Consider the following 15,322-nt stretch of genomic DNA (forward strand, 5'->3'; position numbering starts at 1 on the left):
CTAATTAAGACTTGAGAGTGATCAACACAAGCTAATTTGTTAATTTCCAGAAATATATATAGATAATATATATTTTATAATATACAAAGTACACTGATACTATTTAACATGTGAACTAATTAGATTCTAGCATATTATAAAGGCACAAAATTGACACTGTTTAAAGATAAGTGCTATTATTTTGTCAAAGTTATTAAAAACAGCACCAATATTTTCATATTATTTAACAAAGGGTTCATTTAGTGAGATCTTCAGAGAGAAGAAGTTACTTGACATGCATTGCTACTTTACCCTAGCACCCAAAAGACTTCCAGTATTTCACAAAATTACCAATACACTTGGTGAGACCAAAGATATAGACTTAGGAAACAGACTAGCTGTCCCATAGTCCCCAAACCTCGCTTCTAGGCTGCGTTAAGCACTTTTTTAACCTTGTGAATATAAGAATTCAACTCTAAAGGGGTCTGCAGCTAGGGGCTAAACCTCTTGAAAACTGGATTCAGGAAATAGTTCAGTTAGACCTGAAGTTTAACATAACAGGGTCTTGTGATGTTGGCTTACGACATTCTGTCATTTCTGAAAATAAATGCATACTCATCTCAGAGTCTCAAAAATCTTTTATTTTTAGAGTTCGACCTTTTCTATGAAGAAGCATTCTTAGTCATTCTCAGTATTCATCTGACAAAAATTCCCCATTATTCTTGACATTAAAAAATTTAATAGATGATTTAAAAAAAATAACCTGAACATTTATAAGATTCTCTCATATCATTTAGTTTCCAGTGATTAGAATTTAGTGGCTCTTAGAAAAGAAGAGGACAGTGGCTGAGCAGCACACGCCTTTTCAAAGACACCTACACATGACATTGATGATGACTAATACCAAGGACACACAATACATTTTCCTGCAGAGGAAACAATTTGGTTTCTAAAGAGCATTCACTTCTGACATTTCAATTCCTGATTTCAGTGGCTGCACACTGTGCACTTCTATGCCACACTTAGGACAGGTAAAGTACATGTCAAATAGGAAGCTACTTTTAACACAGTAATAACAGAACACGTGTTCACATCCAATGGTGTGAGGCATTGTGGGCCACTCTCCACATAGAGCACATTCTTTGCCACTGCTGGCTAGCGCACTGTCACTAACAGTGCCGGTAAGGGGTATGCACCAGGAAGACAATTTGGCTTTCAACTTCTGGATATTGATGAGTGGTAATAGGAAAATCAGAAACTCAGCAAAACCATGCCAGAGAAGTTCCCTATTCATGTACTCAAAGCCAACTTCACGCATGTTCTGGGGCTTGCAAAATACAGAATGAATGCCAAGGAGGCGTTCTGTCAAAGTTGCAAACTTTCCCTTCTGTAGAAAAATCAAGAAGTTTATCAACTCACCTAATTTTACAAGTCCAACCACAAAATTCATGCACTGTTTGACTTTCCCGAAAGATGCTAAATGACGGTTTCGAAACAAATCGTAACATCGTTCTTCTAACCATCTACCCCCAACGGTGCACACAGCGTACCACAGTTTCTGATTTTTACTTGGTGGTTGGTATCTTGGATTGGAAGAGAAATCATTTTTGTACTGAATATTCAAAACTGACTGCCCCACAGTGGCATTTTTGGAGTAGACGGTGAACCTCCATAGGAAAAGCCACAGACATGCTTTCACTTCTGGTTCAAAGCGAGCTAAGAGCCCTGGCTTAAATCCATGAAAGCACTGAGTAAACTGGGACCACACGAGCTGCTCCAGAGCCTTGTTCAGTTCAAGGGCATCCAGCTGACTGACCCTCAGCACTCTGTTCGCACTCTTCGTCTTCTCCTCTCTGCCAGCCATGTCTTCTCTGGAACAGTCTAGGAAAAAGACAATTAGGGAGCATCAAGCAACAGCAATCTTCTATTACTGCCTCAGCTGCTGGGCTCACACAGATGGGCTGTTTACAGAGGGAAAACAACAAACAATCTCTTCATAATCAGAACCTCTCTTCTCTTCCCTTCTTTATGTCTTGCTTCATGCCCCACCTGTTACCCCTTCTGAGCAAGGGAATCAAGGGTAGGAGGTGAGAGAGAAGAGCGAGATGAGGAAGGACAGCTATTTACTGATTGCAGAAATCTACCTCTACGTAATACTCCTTGGTTGAATATGCTGTCAGACAGATTAAAATCCTGAAACTAACAATAAGGCAGAGTAACACATCAAATGGAGAAGAATAATTTCCATAGAACATGGCAATAGATGGTTAAATCAAGACCACATGGTGATTTTCAGTACTTTTATGGGATTCAATGGTGTATTTTTCAAGTAGTCACTTAATCTTTCTCAAATATACTTACATTTCACTAATGAAATACTAGTGTGTATTTTGGATACGTACACTGTAAAGTACTTAATAAAAAGCATGAGTAAAGATACTTTACTATGAGTAAAGATTATACTATAACAATTTCATAGATGCACAAATAAAGAATGAGATGCTAAAGGAGAATCAAAATAATAAGTGAATTCTAAAAAGTTAATTAATGTTAGTACAGTAGTTCAGTAGTTATGCCTCACAAATAATTTACGATTTCTAACATGGCAAAAAAAAGCCCTTCACTGTATCAGTTGGTACAAAGATCAGTGGAGATCTCTTATATCCTATGAATGAGCCATCAAACTCGAGCCAAAACCCAAATTAGCTTTAGTGTCTGTCTAAGTGGGTCCTTTGCTTCATCTACTTTCATATAGAATCTACACATGTAGAACTCTAGGAAGCTGAGGGTAAACTTGTGCTTGCCATGTTAATAGCAAAAATGGGAAGACATTCTCACCAAATGCACATTCTAAGTTAGAAAATGAATAAATTCTGCAAACTTTTTGTACAGCATGGCTACTACAGTTACTAAGACAGCATGCATCTTTGAAGACGGCTACGATTGTGTCTTCAAACACACACATGCACGCATGCACTCGATGAGCTGTAATGGATGTTTGTTTAATAGTGGTACTAATCTCAAAATATATACATATATGAGGTCATCATGTTATTTACTTTATATATCTAATCCTTTTCAACTGCATAATAATAAAGCTAAGAGAAAAAACACAGTAAAGTGAATTTTCAGCACACCAAACTTAAACACGATCTCAAGCCTTTAAGAGGCCCATTGCAGTAAAATCCAGAACCCAGGCTCACACTAAGGCATGGATCTTGTGTACATAAGCTGCTGCCAGTGGGACATGGGATCTGAAACCAGGGTTTTTACCTGATCCTCTCTCCACCTTGGTTATTTCACCATGCAAAACACTAGGCTAGAGACTAAAATGACCCTCCAATTCCCTTCAAATGTTATTATCTTATGAACTTTATTTAAAGGTAGACATTAAATGTTATCTATTAGATAGTAAAACAACTGAAAACATCATAAACCAAATTTGTACCTCTTGAAATGAGGACTATCTCTGACAACACAAGACATTCTCAAGAAGTGAATTTTAATGCTGCTCATGTGTCCTAGATTGAATTAGTGGCAGAGACCTTATGCTTAACAAGTTCAAACACAGGAAACAAAATGAGCCTTGAATAATAAAGGTTGCTTGCTGACGACTTGCACTAAACCAGACATGAAGAATGACTCTCCTATAAAAAGGGCAATCTCCTTCTGCGGGAGCACTCACCTTTCCCCCTGTTCCTGTGGTCCCTTCAGGACTCAGCAGCCTATGCACATGGCAGTGGAGAGCTCTCCTGCATGTTTGCTTCAAGAGACCCTCGCCTCATACTTGCCAGGAGCTACAGTAAAGAAAAGGGGATTAAAAAGAGACAGGAGAGGCCTTTCCTCACTCACGAAAATAATCTGATCTAATCTACTGCCAATGAGTGTCAGCTCTTTGTCCAAAATATTTTTTTCTCACGCAGTCATCACTCCCTAACTGCTAGAACCCATTTCCTAGTTTGGCTGCTCTCCCCTCCACTGGGGTTAGTTCTAGTTGCTTCATCTTTCTTTTGACCCATCAGACAGTGTCCACCCCTGGAGTCATTCTGGAACACAAGTCTTTCCGAACAGGTGCCCCAGTTCTTTTTTAAAGCACCCCTGCCACTTCATAGCATGTATTTCTTCTTCTTCTTCCTTTGCTTGGAGCATGTGTCCCCATTCTTCAGCTGAAAAACCTAAGTACTGGCTCAAGTACCACTTCCTCCTGGCTCTAATTTTGCTTGGATGCCCTTCTGGGGTTCCCTTAGCATCCCACTTTCCTTTTTTGGCCTCTAGACTTTGGACACAATGTACTTTCTAATTGTCTATTTCCTCTACTACACGGTAAGCAATGATGCTAAGAATATTTGGGTATTATCAGAGTAGAATCAGGGCACCTAGTTCCTGGTACATAAAGACATTTTAGAATTGCTTGACAAATGGATAAAAGAGCAGAATGAAAGCTTAGAACAGCACACACAAATTCTACCTGCTAACTTTTAAAATGATTTCCAGTCACCATAAAAACAGATTCTTATTTACTCAACCATGTTTGTGGTCCATCTGCTATTTATCAGCTGTGACGGAGACTCTGATATGTAGTAGAATGAGAGATAGTTGTGACCTAGGTTAAAAGAGGGGGACTGTAAGGACATGCTATAGAAACAGGTAAGCAGATGGGGTAACTGATTTTCAAGGGGAAATCTAGGACATTATGCCTCTATCCACATTTCTGGAGACAGGTCCCTGAGAAGAAGCAGCAGGGTCAATATGGTTATGAAACTAAAAACAATTAGGCAGAGGTGTTATGAAGAGCCAGAAGCACAAGAACAAGCAGAAAGCTGCAAAGGAAAGCAAGAGATGGGTCCTAAAGGCTCTAGGATAGAAGCTCCAGGAAGGTAACAGGATTCAGTGAACACTCCTAATAAGCTAATAAGATTTGCTCTGTAGACACCTGCTCTGGCCATTCATAGATGTCTGCTGGCTCTGAGAAGGCCTGGAAACACACTGACCACTTAACAGGCTGTTAGGTTGGTCTAGTGAGAAGTTAATGGTGGTGTAAGTTATACACCTATCAATGGGGACAAAGGAAGAATGTCAAAATCTAAAGTGGGGTGAGAGACCTGACACCATTTGAAAAGAATTAAATAAAAGTAATTGAGCGGAGTAAAAAAATGACTGGATTGGGACTCAGTGCTCTAACATGGGAAATATATGAATATATGCAACCAGTTTTCAAAGTCAAAGGTTTCTGTGAGATGCCTTGGTGGCTATCCTGTTCACATGGGACCAAGAGTTTGGGTGCAGATTTTTATAAGTCCAGGTATTTCTAATAAAATTTACCTAGTTAAATATTAAATGAGGAAGGCAGTGATACAATCTTCTGGTGGTCCATATCTCCTCACAATGAATTCAGCTTTCTCTATAACAAGAATCTGATTTTCATAGTTTTCAATTGATAAGAGATATAAAAATGTACAAGAAAAATACATGTCTCTTTGTGTATTCTATATACTCTATTCCTTCCCTGTCCCTCTACTACAGTGGTTTTCAAATTTGAGAGCTTATCAGAACCACTCACAGGATCTGTTAGATGCTGAGTTCCACTCTTAAGAATTCTGATTTACTAGATATGTAATGGGCCCTCCACAGCTCACATTTCTCATAAGTGCTCTAGAGATTTTGAGAACTTCTGGGTTAGTCAGTTTCAAAGCAAAATTCATCTTTTTTCCCATTCCTATCATCTATATGCCTCAATACCGCATGTTCTTCCTATCATTCGTTTCTAGCTGGTTTTCATCACTTCATCTATAAAAGCTGGTATAAACCTCACTGACTCAGCATGTCTCTTTCTATTAAGTAGTCTTTGTGAAATTTAAGGCCATTATTGATTCCACAAAAATCCTGATCATTATTGGATCTTGGAATTCAGAGAAAAAGACATTTCCTGGCTCTCACATAAGGGTATCATACAAGTCCTAAAAAGAGAAGCAATCAAGTAAATAGAACTAGGTGATATTTTTCCTAACGTACTAACATTATGTACAAAGAGGAAAAATAAACTAGCACTATTTGATTAGCTAACACAAAACTACATGGTTGCTTGTCCCATTCATCGCATACCTGCTCCCCAGTGCTGAATTGGAGAGGTAGCATTCCTAGCCAAGGAGCAGATGAGATGTGAGGCTTGCTTTACATGGTCAGTGTGTTAATTTACGTATCTCTAAAGACTAGGATTGTTAGAGTTCCAGAGTAGAGGACATAAATATCTTAATCTCACCACTCTAGAATTCACCACGAAGACTGGCTGCATACAGGAGCTGCTCATGAATGAACAACTGTGAAGCTGTATGAGATGGCGGAGAGAGGTAGGCAGTCAAAGCACTGGGTGAAAAGTGTGGGAACACACCTAGCTGGACAGTCAGGAAGCTACGTCGGCCTCCAGTGCTTCACTGATACTTAATGAGTTGTCAGAGAATAGTTTCTCAGACACATAATCTTTTTCAAAATCCTCCTTTCTAGAGAAATCATACTTGAGACCATGTAGTAAAGAGGAATTTTTAATGACTGCCAGGAAAGGAGACTTAAGACTTAACACAGTCTAACAGATCCAATATTTAACAATACTATAAAAAATTCTTTCTTATTCCTTCTGTTATAGTTTAACATTTTTTCTTTGCTTTTTTTCCTCCCTAGGCCTGGCCCCAGTGTAGATTAGGAACAGCTGGGCTCACTCTCCTCCCTCGGTAAGGCCCTTAGGAGACCAAAAGACTTATTATTAAACCGCTCCTCAGCCTTTGCTTCCCCAGATGAATAATTTGTTTCTCTGAGTTTTGTTTTAGAGTTTATTTCCAAGATTTTAATAGTTTTGTGCCTTGTTTTAGTCGTAAACCCAGAACAAACACTGTCCATTACACTCCACAGTTTGTCAGCATGAGTGCCTCACCTATATTCTACACCCACTCTTAGACAACTGTGGCGGGCTGAGGAAAGCAAAGCCAAACTTTCCTGGGCTCAAGTTCTAGCTCTGTCTCCTTCTTGCTATGTGATCAAAACATTCATTAGCTTCAGACTCTTCTTCTGCAAAGAAATAACAGCAACTACAATGGATTGTTGAGATTGAACTAATAATGTTAGAAAAGTGGCTTTAAATTATAAAGAAGTCTTATTACCACATCGTTATTACCTTGGCTAAGGATGGGCATAAAAGAAAAACACTACAAGTTGATTTTGGCAAATCTCATTTGAAAAGACTACAATCTTCATTATTACTCACAATAATGCCTTGACCTGTGTCAAAAGAATTTGTTTACAGGAAATATTGACTACATCATTAAAATGTAATTGTGGCAGAGAAATTGTAATCATGATATCACCATTACCTGTGCTTATGTGAGAGCCAGGCAAGAAGGCCGTCGGAAGGCTGATTCACATACAGTTTCCCTCTGTCTGAGAGATCACATAAGAGGACTGCTAGAGAATCGGGTTGGGTTCCATCATTACTAACACGCTCATCAATTTAACCCCATCAACATGGTGGGGCCTGTGACTAGGAAATGAAAAAAATCTCAGGAACACATGGTACTAACTGCTTTTGGGGTACTTTGTCCCATAGGACAGGGACGGGCAGTTCAAGTACTTAATTCTTGGTTTATCAACAAAATAGTATATCCAGTTCTTCCTCTTGCCCATCTCCACCCACTCCCTATTCTGGCAGGCACAGATCTTTCAGAATACTAGCTTTAGACAAGAGCAGTACCCAGGAGAGGAAACTGATGAAATAAATATAATTGGAAGTTCAATTAATCTGATTATAGAATCCTCTTCCTTCCACTGCAGCATAATAAGATTTGTCCTGTAATAGGCGTGAAGTACAGAAAAATGCCATAAATGCCTTTAAATCACATAAAATCATTCTCAACATAATGGAAGTAGTCTGTGTTTTAGTGACTTCTAATTCTCTGACAAATACTTATTCAATTTAACTAATATTCATTGGGCATATAAATGCCAGGCAATCTCCTAGGTAGCAGGGATTTGATCTAAATATTTATTATCAGTGACTTTCCCCCTTTTTTCCCCCTTACTTGTTTAATACAACAGAGTCTTAGTAAATCAGAACTGGCCATGGATCCCTGAATCAACGAAAGGATCTCAAAATGGGAAAATACTGAACAGGGACACAAAGCTCTTCACAGGAAAAGATAAGTATCTTTCTTACTTAGGACAAAGGAACAGGCTGTGCAAAAGGCTTGAGATGTGAACTGGCTATGGTCTCGCTGGGACTCCTGGAGATCGATTTCAGCAGGAGCTGCTGGAATGTAGCCTTGGTTAGTTAATCAGTGTGTTTTCATATGTCACCTGGCTGCAAAGAGGTAAGTCATCTGCTTTAATGGAAGCAAAGAGCCTTTCAAGAGAGATGGACTGAGGACTAGGCCACATTGGACAAAGCACCTAGGCTGTTAGGGATGTGCACAAATGCTGTAGGCATGATGATCACCCAGAAGTGACATACCAGGGTGTACATTTCAGAAGGTCAGCCTGATAGCAGAATTCCCTGAGCTAGAGGAAAACTGCTGCTCAAGAGAACAGTTCCAGGATTTCTTCGAGCTAAAGGTTGTAGCAAATTTTTGGAAAACATAATTTATTTTCAATAAAAACTTTGCAAATAAAAAGCAAGATATTAATTATATTTTTGGGTAAATAAAGTTCTACTACTTTCAGTAAACCAGTAGTTTCTAGGCTCCTTTTATAGTGACTGTCTTTTACAGTACCAATGCTCTACCACAGGTCAGCCCATAGGTTCTTTACTTTCAATTTAGGTAAGCTTCATATTTCCATATTTTGGGCTCTTTTAAAGTGGTACTAAGTTTCATAAAGGTTGGTTCAAAGTTGAAAAGGTTCAAAAAATAAAAGTCAATCTGTCGATCTTTTTGCTCCTGAAAACTAAAATTATTCTGAATTAAAATAATAATAGATTGATATTTTTCAAAATGCCCAGGCAAGTTTCATCCTATTCCACCTTTTAATACCCAACCTGATACATGTCTCCCCCACTTTCTAAATCATGCTAAACTTAAAAAAAATTATTATCCAAGCAAATAGTCACATTAAAGTGATTAAAATTATAATCTGTGATATACATATTAACATTAGAGACAGATTCTAGTATTTTAAGGATACATGGGAAAGATGCTGAAGGCAAAGTTAGGAGCAAATAAAAAGCCTAATACCTAATAGCATTAAGGTAATTAAAACTAAGTTGTCAAATAAATATGTTTAAGACTAAATGACCCAACACTAAAAACTGTTAAAAGGGTCCCCTGCTGAAATTTTATCAGGGAACATGCCACACGGCTTTTCTTTCAGATTAAAAAAAAAAAAAAATCCTGAAAATAGGCTTTGGAAGAGCAGCAACATATAACCATATGCCTTAAATGACTCCTGTTTTCTTTTTTATTTTCACTGCCAAAAATAAAACCTTTATCATCAACATCACATTAAAACATAACAAATGATTTTATCTCATTGAAGAAGAAGGAAATTTTCGGGATGTACTTTAAAGCTTTTATTGAGTGTGGTGCAAATTTTGAATGACTATATTTTATTTAAAAACACGTTATTGACAGAAATCTATCAATAATAATGTGGGTATTGTCAAGGGCCTGTCAATATTAATGTAATTATGATTAAGAGGATAACATAGATTTTAGCTATAATACCAAGTAACATCTCCTCCAATACTGCTATCAATATACACATTATTATTGACCTGTTCTGGGACTCTCAGTACTAGATGTATTACCATTAAACATATTTGTCAATGCATACTGCCTACAGAAATTCTACATTTAAATTTACAGGCCTGTAAAATTTTTCAGCAGAAACCTCTGAATTCTGATTAATCTCTAAGTTATCACACATGTCCACTTCCCCTGCCAGGTTCTTTTGCATCTTTGCAACAGGGAACACACCCTTCATAGGACCAAGTCACTGCTATACTATCCTAGGAACTCTACTGATCAAAATGGATGGAACTGTAACTCCATTTTATTTCTTTCTACGTTTCTAAAGTTTTAGGCTAAAACTTCATACCTGGAGGTTATATGAATAATCTCTAATCGTGTATCTTAAGTTTTGAATCTATGTTCTACTATTTTATCTTCTTTGTGTGGTCAGATTTACTGTCCATTGTACTGAGATCAATACTAGCCAATCGGACACGAATCAGAAAGAGATGTACTGGATTCCCAGAGAACACTTCAAACATAGGTAAAGCTATGCTGAGATACATTATAACATCCTGACCTCTAGCACCCTGAACAGGCCTAAAACCCCCAAATTTGTAAGTTCAAATCCCACTTCTGCAGAACTTGCTACATGAATTGCTCTTAATCTGTTGTTACTCCCTCTACCAAAGAAGATCCAGTTTCAATATTTCATAGAGAGACAATGTGATAAATCACAATAATACTCATTTAGATACAAACAAGATAGATACATGAAGTTTTCAAACTGTGGACAGTAGGTCTCCAAATTCATTAGCTTGAACACAGCTCTTATAAAAATTCTAGTATTTTCTTAACTTTTCTAAAATTGTACAATGATAAAAACAGTACAGAATTCTCAGAAAGGAGAGCAGGGTCTGGCTTTGTACCGGAAGGGGAAAATGTATTTTATTCCATTTGGAAAGAGGAAATGGTAGATTTTTCAAGACTAGAATTGATCTCACACACACAAAACAAACAACCATACTCACCCCCACGGTCTTGCTTACTTCAGCTCCTGTTTACTTGTTTCAGTGTCTAATGTCAACCAAAACGCCATTTTAAACCTTAAAACAAAGTTTCCAACACTTTAACTAGCTTCACCCACTTAACAAAAAGAGAGCAGCAAGGTTTGCATAGTCTTTTCTTTTAGAAAGCTGATCTTTCTGCATCACACAGAGAGGACACAGCAACACTAAAGAGATGTTTGAGTGCACACCAGAGGAACACAGAGACTCTGGACAAGTCATTTTACTATACCAAAGTCTTCATTAACTGGGGAGAAAAACAATTGTAAACAAACTGGTAATTTACAGGAAGTGTTATAGCAAAGCTTGGAACGGGGGAGGGGGAGGGGACTGGGACAAACCAAACAAGCCCTTCCAACGGAAGACATGGTAAGAGCGAGCAGTGATCTGGAGAATGCTGAAAAAGGAGCAGGATACAGGATAAAGAGAGAGCTACGGAAAAAATAACAAATGGGACACAAAGATTAGTAACTACTGTTGAGTCACAGGGCTAGAAGTGGCAGAGCCTTGTTCTGTACTTGTGTCCTCTACGGACAAGCTGACAATGGCCTGGAAGTATAAATACTTTCAGGTGGCACCAGAGCCCACAGGAGGAATTATTTTCAAAGGCTAAGTATTAAATGCAGGGATTCCATCTACAGGAAACCTACAATCCAAGCATGTACAAACAGCCAGATAAAATACCTGAAGAAATGGCTTCAAATCATTCTATAAACTCAGAGATTTTTAAAAGCAAACTGTTTAAGAGAAGAATTCCAAATCACTTGAAAATTATTATAACAAAGATTTAATTGCAATTTTTACAGCAAAAAGAATGGAAAATATCCTCAAAGAGGTACAATCATAGAACAGAACAAATTACGATATAAGACATAATTGTACCATATACTATTTCCTTTATATTGTGTCCTGAAACCATTACAATACAGTAGCTGTTATAATCTCTACTTTAAATTAAAAAATAATTTAAGATGAAGGTAACAGTAAATTTCTGGTAATCACTACAAAATTGCAACACACACAAACTTAGAATGGGAGGGTAGTTGCTGAGCTTGAAGCAAATGTAATTCCACAAAATGAAAAGCAAATTTTTCCTCCTAGGAATCATTCAAAATACCAAATTCATAACCAAGCTTTCAGAAGTACAGATGGAGAAAAAAATTAAAGGAATGTGGTAAATCACCCATGCTCTCATCCACATTCCCTTCCCCTATACATGCGGTCAGAGAATCAGCCAAAGGGATTGAATGTCAAACCTAAACAAAAAGACTTATATGGGTGAAAAATGTGGCATGATCATTTATTATGGATACAGATTTATGTGTATGGTAGATGTCATGCCAACTCATCCAGTGAACACAGGGGCTGCACATGATAGAGACAGAATTACTTTTCAGCTCCTGGCTTTTGTGTTTTAATAAGAAAGAAAAGACAACTTGGATGGTATTTTATCTTACTTTGCCCACTCAGGAAAGAAATCTGAGCTCTGATAAAAGGAATACATATTAAACAGAGTAAAAAAAAAAACAACAATGCAGAAAGGGACTTTCTGACTGTATTGAAGGAAATAGGCTGGACAGACAAAAAGGCCACACTAGCAAGGCCAGAGGCTAGATAATCCTATCTCCACTACCATGTATAAAAACCACAGTATTGTGTTAAAAGGGACAGTGACAGGCTCACAGTCATGGGGAAATGGAACGGTAGAGGCTTCTCTTCCAAGGTTTCTCTCACATTCTGAAGAAATAAAAGCGGGGCAGCCTCCTTCACAGAAAAGAGACAGGAACATGTAACCTGTATTCTGGTTGCTCAACTTGGGGGTGGGGGCAATCTTAAGTGAATTTTGCTTCAGACATAAAATCTGACATGGCTCACACTTTGAAAATTACTTGATTGCCCGGAGGAACACATGGTGCTAGATTCCTAATTTTACTAGAGAAGTGATGACCAGCAAGAGTGCATGTAACTTTAAGGCTAATTCAGCAACTGAATTAGTCAAACAAAATTATGGCAAGGACTTTATGACCAATCGATTAAGCAAAGCTTGAATTACAGTTAAAAAACAAGACTATCTGAGAGGAAGAGAAACTAGGAATGATGATGCATCGTAAAGACAGAACTAAACTTGAAACATGAAGCAGCACTACCATGTTTGCAGCTTTTAGAAGCTAGGAATATATAATTTTAGAAAGCCAGAATGACCAAATGAATGCATACTGAATGCAAGTGCTCAATTGTCCTAAGAAAGAGAATTTTTGCGCGCAAAGGAAAGGCAGATCATCTGGTCCAAGATAGGAATTAAACTTTAACAGGGACACTGTTATAAAAGGAGACATAAATAGCTGTGCCTGTTAAACTACAGCTGACAGTCGGCTTGCTTTGTCTCTCCTCTGCATGGCTCCAGGAAATTTCTACAAAAGTTCTTTTATGGAACAATTTTCAAACCACAGATTGAGTGCTACCTCTAATTACTAAAGAGGAGAATTAGGCCAAAAGGTAAAATTGGGCAGGGGCAAACTATAATCAGGACTAGAACCTAATTCTTTTCATTTTAGTGGTCTATTATGTTCTGTTATTTTACTTTTTAAAGAAAAAAAATGAGGTTCTTTTTTTCTAAGTAATTCTGCTGACTCCTTTTTCAAATCCCCTGGCTCATGGTCTTTCAACTGTAATCGTTCTGGATACAAGTAATTGGTAATACAAAAGAGATCAAGTCAGTAAAAAGAAAGAAAAAAGAAAAGTCAGCCACTTCAAATTCATTCTGTTCAGGTTTATCTAAAGGCCACACATTCCTGGAAGGTGTTTTGACTACAAACTGGTAAGGAGGGTTGGGGTTGGGGCTCTTAGTCATCCCATAATTACAAAAAATTGTCAACATGAAAAGCTGGCAAAGGGTGCCATAAAATATTTGAAGGTGATAGATTGGAAATTTTTCAATCCGTGAAAAATCTTTTTGCTAAGTATCTGGTGTGTGGAAAATGGCCCGTAAATAAATTAGTGAGCCAACGACTTTTAAGGATCCCAAAAGAAAAACAGAAATGATTATCACATGCCTTTTAACAAACCAATGAATTTCAATACATTCCACAAGCTATTTCATAAGAAAACCTTTCATACCTCTGCGCACAGATACCAAAAATGAGTTTAAGTGAATGGGCTCTCAAAAGGGTCGAAACTCCAACACACTGAAATAAAAAATCTTTTTCATGTACATTCTGATTATAAACCCCGAGAGATGTTTAAATCTGAGTTTAAGAAGCCAAGGTACTAGGGCGAGGAGGTGATTTCGGGGCTGTCTGAAAAGTCGCGTCGGGGAATGCAGTAGCTCGCTCCTAGCAGTGCCGCTGTTTGTGTGACAGCGCTACACCAGGGGAAAAACTATGAGTCTGCATTTGTTTTATTGCCTTTCCGGAAACCAAGAGACACACTGGCTCCTTCCAGAGAGACAGGAGGCACAGCGGCCTGCAGCCCAGGCAGGCGAGCGTCGCATGGCCGTCCTCCGAGACTGCAGGCCGGGCCGCGATGCTGCGCTCCGGGCAGACACTGACCTGCGGGGTCTGCGGAACCTTTCCTCAAACATTCTCGGGCAAGCTGAGCTTTGCCCAGCCGAATCTGCGGCAGCCCCGCTTCCGGGATTCGCGGGCTTCCGGAACGACGGAGGACCCGGAAGTGGCTGAAGAAGAGACACTCGGGAAACCACACCGAGCCGAAACCGGCTTCCCGGGTCTGAGAGGAGCCGGCGTGGGCCCGGCCACGGAAAATGCCGAGGAGCCGAGGAGCCGAGGAGCCGAAGGGCCGAAGGACCGAACGGCCGAGTAGCCGAAGAGGACGGTCCTCGCTTTGGGATTGGTCGGCTAAGCCGCGTCTGTTTGGCAGAAGAGTCACGAAGCGGTCAGCACGGGGTCGCGGCCTGGTGTGAAGAGGCTTCCGTGTTGAGGCCCGGCGGGACGCCTGGGCTCTGCGGGCGTGCTCTGGGCCGCCCGACAAGCGCCGCCGGGTGGTGGTCGGGCGCCTGCGCACCGGAGAGCCGAGGGTTGACCTTGTGAGGAGAACGTCCTCTCCTCCTGCCCCCCCCCCCCCCCCCCATCAGGTAGCTCCTCTGAGCAGGGGCTGCAAGCCGCCCGCCGTGTGGGGTGCAACCCCGGCGACCAGGAGCGGGAATGACCTTGACCGGTGGCTTGGTTGGAAGGTTCTTAGGAAGTCAAGTAGAGCCCTAATCAGAGGAACCCTTATGGCCCTTTCAATGCTTGCAACCCCGCACCCACCCTACACCAACTCCACTCAGGCTGTTGGGGGTTGTGGTACAAGAATACGATTCTTCCTCCAGCGCAAACCCTCTTCTTGTATTTTATTTCTGGAATTACTCTGTGCAACGGAATTCTTATTCAAAGTGTGAAACATGGACAAAGTAAAGGAGAAAGGAGTAAGAAACCCCGGTACCATTCACTCCGTACAGTATTGGTTTATTTATAAGGACAGTTTGCTGTCACTTAACACCTGGTGTAACTTCTGTTCATTAAGGAAATCTTGGGAGCAAAATAGGCTGGAAAAGAGAGAAGACAGACTTGA

The 15,322-nt window shown here is 39.5% G+C and overlaps 1 protein-coding gene across 8 annotated transcripts; it reads right to left on the reverse strand.

Annotated features, from left to right (window-relative positions):
- Positions 1-599: 599 nt before the first annotated feature.
- On the reverse strand, positions 600-14,442 carry Pex2 (peroxisomal biogenesis factor 2). 8 transcript variants are annotated; one of them, XM_087897248.1, is made up of 4 exons: positions 14,302-14,439; positions 10,718-10,792; positions 3,665-3,776; positions 600-1,860 (listed from the first exon to the last, which is right to left on the reverse strand). In XM_087897248.1, exon 4 carries the CDS (start codon positions 1,841-1,843, stop codon positions 929-931), a length of 915 nt encoding a protein of 304 aa, XP_087753374.1. In that variant the 5' UTR covers positions 1,844-1,860; positions 3,665-3,776; positions 10,718-10,792; positions 14,302-14,439; the 3' UTR covers positions 600-928. The 8 variants fall into 8 exon arrangements, 5 of the variants coding, with proteins under 5 accessions (XP_087753374.1, XP_087753375.1, XP_087753373.1 ...); XM_087897249.1 differs by lacking the exon at positions 10,718-10,792 and adding an exon at positions 7,341-7,407 and having other exon boundaries at positions 14,302-14,350; XR_015735149.1 differs by lacking the exons at positions 600-1,860; positions 3,665-3,776 and adding exons at positions 4,543-4,582; positions 7,341-7,407.
- Positions 14,443-15,322: the final 880 nt, after the last annotated feature.

Source organism: Myodes glareolus, chromosome 16, assembly GCF_982192425.1.
Source record: "Myodes glareolus chromosome 16, mMyoGla1.1, whole genome shotgun sequence".
NCBI classification, from domain to species: Eukaryota; Metazoa; Chordata; class Mammalia; order Rodentia; family Cricetidae; genus Myodes; species Myodes glareolus.